Source organism: Scyliorhinus canicula, chromosome 16 (genome assembly GCF_902713615.1).
Source record: "Scyliorhinus canicula chromosome 16, sScyCan1.1, whole genome shotgun sequence".
Taxonomy (NCBI): domain Eukaryota; kingdom Metazoa; phylum Chordata; class Chondrichthyes; order Carcharhiniformes; family Scyliorhinidae; genus Scyliorhinus; species Scyliorhinus canicula.
The window spans coordinates 72475979-72480120 of record NC_052161.1 but is presented as its reverse complement, the minus strand read 5'-3'; the positions used below and the strand labels follow the sequence as shown (position 1 = coordinate 72480120).

The 4142-nt window shown below is 50.5% G+C and overlaps 1 protein-coding gene across 1 annotated transcript; it reads right to left on the bottom strand.

The window, feature by feature from the left end:
- Window positions 1-292: 292 nt before the first annotated feature.
- On the bottom strand, window positions 293-3725 carry LOC119979531 (2-aminoethanethiol dioxygenase-like). The gene is given in 3 exon segments (XM_038821905.1): window positions 293-2305; window positions 2393-2593; window positions 2596-3725. Coding segments are annotated over 2 exon segments (780 nt in total). The 5' UTR covers window positions 3179-3725; the 3' UTR covers window positions 293-2305; window positions 2393-2396.
- Window positions 3726-4142: the final 417 nt, after the last annotated feature.

The following is a 4142-nucleotide window of genomic DNA, read 5'->3' as shown; positions in this document are numbered from 1 at the left end:
TTGCAGTTTGTTTTGCCTGTAAAACAGGTCTACATTGAACTGTTCCATACATTCTTTTACTGGTGGTTAACCCAACACTGCTTCTGGTTTGTGTGTTCAGCTCAAGTGGTTTGGGTCAAAACCTCCGGTGTTTAGATGGCTTTGTGCCAACAGCACTTTAGTTACTATCTGGCAACAGCCAATATTGCTACTGCGCTGCCTGAGCAGGAGATTGAATTTTTGAGAATTTGTAAGGAGTTCTGAATGTATGTTTAAAGTTCTAGTATTAACATTTTGAAGAATACAGCAGCAGTAAATTCATACAATGCATTTTATTGCTTCATAAGAATACTTTCTAATAAACTGAAAAGCCTCTGCCATATACTTTTGAAATGGTACAACTAAATACAAAGCATTAAATATGATTTTCATTCCACCAATGCAAAGTCAGCCAAGTGGATCAGAAATCATATCTTACACACCTCATTTTATTTACAACACAATGAAATTAAATGGCTAAACATTTTTCTACACCTGTATTTGCAGATAAAGCCACAAAGGTCAGTGAAGACTAGGTACCTAATACATTGCAATATGCGGATTATAGAGCCACAACATGCAAAACTACCTGGACATTCTGTACACAATGCCATTCTTACAACAAAACTGAACCAAATAACTTTCATGGCTTACTTAAAGAAGCCCCATTTCCATCTTTCTTCAGTTCCACAGATACGGAAATAAAATATTTTCATTCCTCCAATGATGGAGCATTATTTTAATTAAAACACTTCTAATGGGGGGGGGGGGGGGGGGGGGGGGGGGGGGAGAGAGAGAGAGGGGCGCACACAGAATCGCACTCGAGTTGCAAAGTGGTACAATGCGGCAAAATCAAATCTGACCTGCCGAGCACATGGGGGCCCGAAAGGAAACTGACACTTAAGTTGGCTGTTGGCGGGATAGGCAAATGATGTGTGGACTATTTTATTGGATACCATATCTGAAGCTTTACGTTTGAGAATTAAGGCCAACATGAACCAGAAAGCCTCAGCCCTTTGCTTCTTTGGGTGTTGCTTGTTAAAGTTAACCTTTGGTTATGTTTCCCTCTTATGGTTACATTTAGTTTTTACAATCTATGCAAGGACAGCCACTCCAAGTAGACTGTAAGTGTTGTATTATGGATTTACAAGAAAATCCAGCTCCCAGCATTTAAAATTTGCATGCAAGAAATATTGACAACTAATTTTAAAGCAGAGGTTCAGAGTGCAGTCAGTCATATTGAAAATATCAAATGCTTGTCGCCAACCTGCATTGCATTCGAGAACCAAACCACCATGGCAGTGTTAATAAGGAAGAAGTCTTATATAGAGACAACAGAAGCAGCTTCTCTTAATGCTCCGCACCATAAACACTTCTAATTTCACAGTAGTTTTATGGATTCTGTCAGTGAGAATTTCTTCCTTATCCAGTGCTCCCCCCCCCCCCCCCCCGGTAATAAACAATTTATATTTCCAGATGCTGTCTGAATAACTGAGATTGCGTTGATTGGATTTTTTGCTAGCATTGCTAGGGTCAGCATTTTGGAATCCACAGTGCAAACAGACACTCTGATAATTCATCTGACGTAGCATCACAGTAAATAAAGACAAACACAGGCCCATGCTGCAGGAAAACACCAAAGGCATTGAACTTCCAACAGCTCCCTTCCTCAAAAGGCTTGCACCAAATATGTAGGCACATTTAATAAAAGCAAAGAAAAAGATGTTGCGGTACTGGGGAAGATAGTGGAGGCAATTAGTTAAAGTGAAGTGACAGACAGATAAGATGTTTGCCATCCTGTACCTTCTGATGGCTGTCAAGTTCAGGTTTGTGACTGCTTTGGAAAACAGTTAAAGAGAGCTAACAAATGTATACAAGAAATAACTGACTGTGAACAGTATTTTGCTGCCAAGTGTTTTGTTCTTACCAGGAAAACAAATAACCCATGTTCTCAAAAACTACGTACGTCCTTGAAAAAGTAACCGCGACTTCGGAAGGGGGGGGTATTTATACAGTCTGCATTTCATCCAATCAGTTTGTTAAGTGACAGGTTGTACCATCAGTAAAACATTGGGATGTTTATGAATTAAGTGCCGGTTTCACAACCCACAATCTTGAGAGCTGGGCAGATCCTTTATATAACATCTTGTAAGAGTGCCGAGATCAAACGTGTGAACAATTAGACACTTGTCACTTTTAACCAGGATGGTCCAAGTGCACAGTTTCCTTTTCTCGCCAGTTTTTGTTTGGTGAGGTTTTGCACCAAGTTTCTAAAACAGGGCTGACTCTGCAAGAACAAAAAGAGTATTAACCATGCAAAAACAGGGGGGGGGGGGGGGGGGATGCGAAGGGCTGTAAATCAGTAAATTAGTACATTACTATTCCATCTGGCCAGCTTCTCGATCAGGGACCACCTTGGGGCCAGGGTAAGGCTCTCCGCCGCACCAGAAATCGGAGGGTTGCGGCACTTCCAGCAGCCACACGGCCTCCTGCACCGGAGAGGGAGCAGGGCTGGCTTTCCCCGGGCCCTCAGACACGGTTTGTAACACCTTGAAGTAGTGACAGTCCCTCCCGCCTCCGGGTCGTAAGGTGGGGCCAGAATGTCCAGGAAAGCGGCGGGCCCGTCCAGTGCGTCGATCTGGTGCATGTTGTTGTGCAGCGGGGTGAGAATGCAGGGCCCGCTCGCCTGGTCCAGCACCTTGGTGGAGCTCTGCAGAGAGCGGCGCAGAGTGGCCTGCTGACACTGCAGCAGGGGCGGGTTGAACTGGACGCCGGCTGCAGGCCCAGCGCCGGGCTCGGTCTCCTCCTTGTCGAAGCATTTGACGGCCACGCTGCCGTAGAGCACCTTGAGCAGACCGTGCATCCCCGGGTGGTCATGCAACGGGATACAGGCTCCGCCTTGCAGCAGGAAGACCCCCATGGAGAAGTACTCGGTCTCGCAGATGTGCATGTAGGTGACCGGGGGCCCGTGCCGGGGGCCTTGGTTCCTCCTGGGCCCCAGGTTCAGATCGTCCACCTGGATCTTCTCCAGCAGCGAGTTCAGCTGCTGCAGGTTGTCCTGGAAGCGGCCGGTCTCAGCCAGCGGCAGCAGCTTGAAGGTGGTGCGGGCCTGGCGGGCAATCGTCTGAATCAGGGAGGAGGCCATCTTATCCCCCGGCATGGTCTCCCCGCCACCCCGGCTCCAACACAGCGCGGGCCAGGAACCCGCTCACTGTCTCCCTGGCCCGGCCTCCGCTCAGTGTCCGGCCTCCGGCTGATGGTTAGTCTCCGGCCCCGGGAACATCCGGCCGACACTCTCCGGCCCCGGTCAGTCTCCGACCCACGAGACGGACGCCGCTCTCCAGCCCCCCGGGCACTGGTCAGTCACCGCTCCCTCCCGGGCACTGGTCAGTCTCCAGCCCCCCGGGCACTGGTCAGTCACCGTTCCCTCCCGGGCACTGGTCAGTCTCCGGCCCCCGAGACGGACGCCGCTCTCCAGTCCCTACCGGGCACTGGTCAGTCTCCGGCCCCCGAGACGGACGCCGCTCTCCAGTCCCTACCGGGCACTGGTCAGTCTCCGGCCCCCGAGACGGACGCCGCTCTCCAGTCCGCACTGGTCAGTCTCCGACCCCCGGTCTCTGTCCGGCCGCTGGGTCAGTCACCGTTCCGTCTCCCTCGCGCTGCACGTCCGCACAATCACGTGGGCACGAAGGCCATGACGCAGGCAGATTCACGTATCATGTACGTCATCACGTTCACCGGCTGCGTGTGCGTGGCACAAACGTCAAGGCTCCCTCGCACGGCCTCCTGTGAAGTGTAGTTTACCCGCTCTTTCCCACTTCTCTGCTGCCCCCTCACCAAACGGTGGAAGAGACTCAGCCCTTTGGCTTCAGACTTCCAATTTCAACCGGGGCCAAATGTCTCCTGTTCCTCCCCATGCTCCAGGTCCGGAAAGGAGAGCAAACCAGAGGCAGGGGCTCTCAATCAGAAAGTTGCTGCTGAGGCAGTAGACAGAGCTCAGGACACTGGCTTTAGATGGGCAATGCGCAGAACCCAGGCCACTGGATACACAATGTGCAGAGCCCAGGCCACTGGATGGACAATGTGCAGAGCCCAGGACACTGGCTACTGCATGGACAATGTGC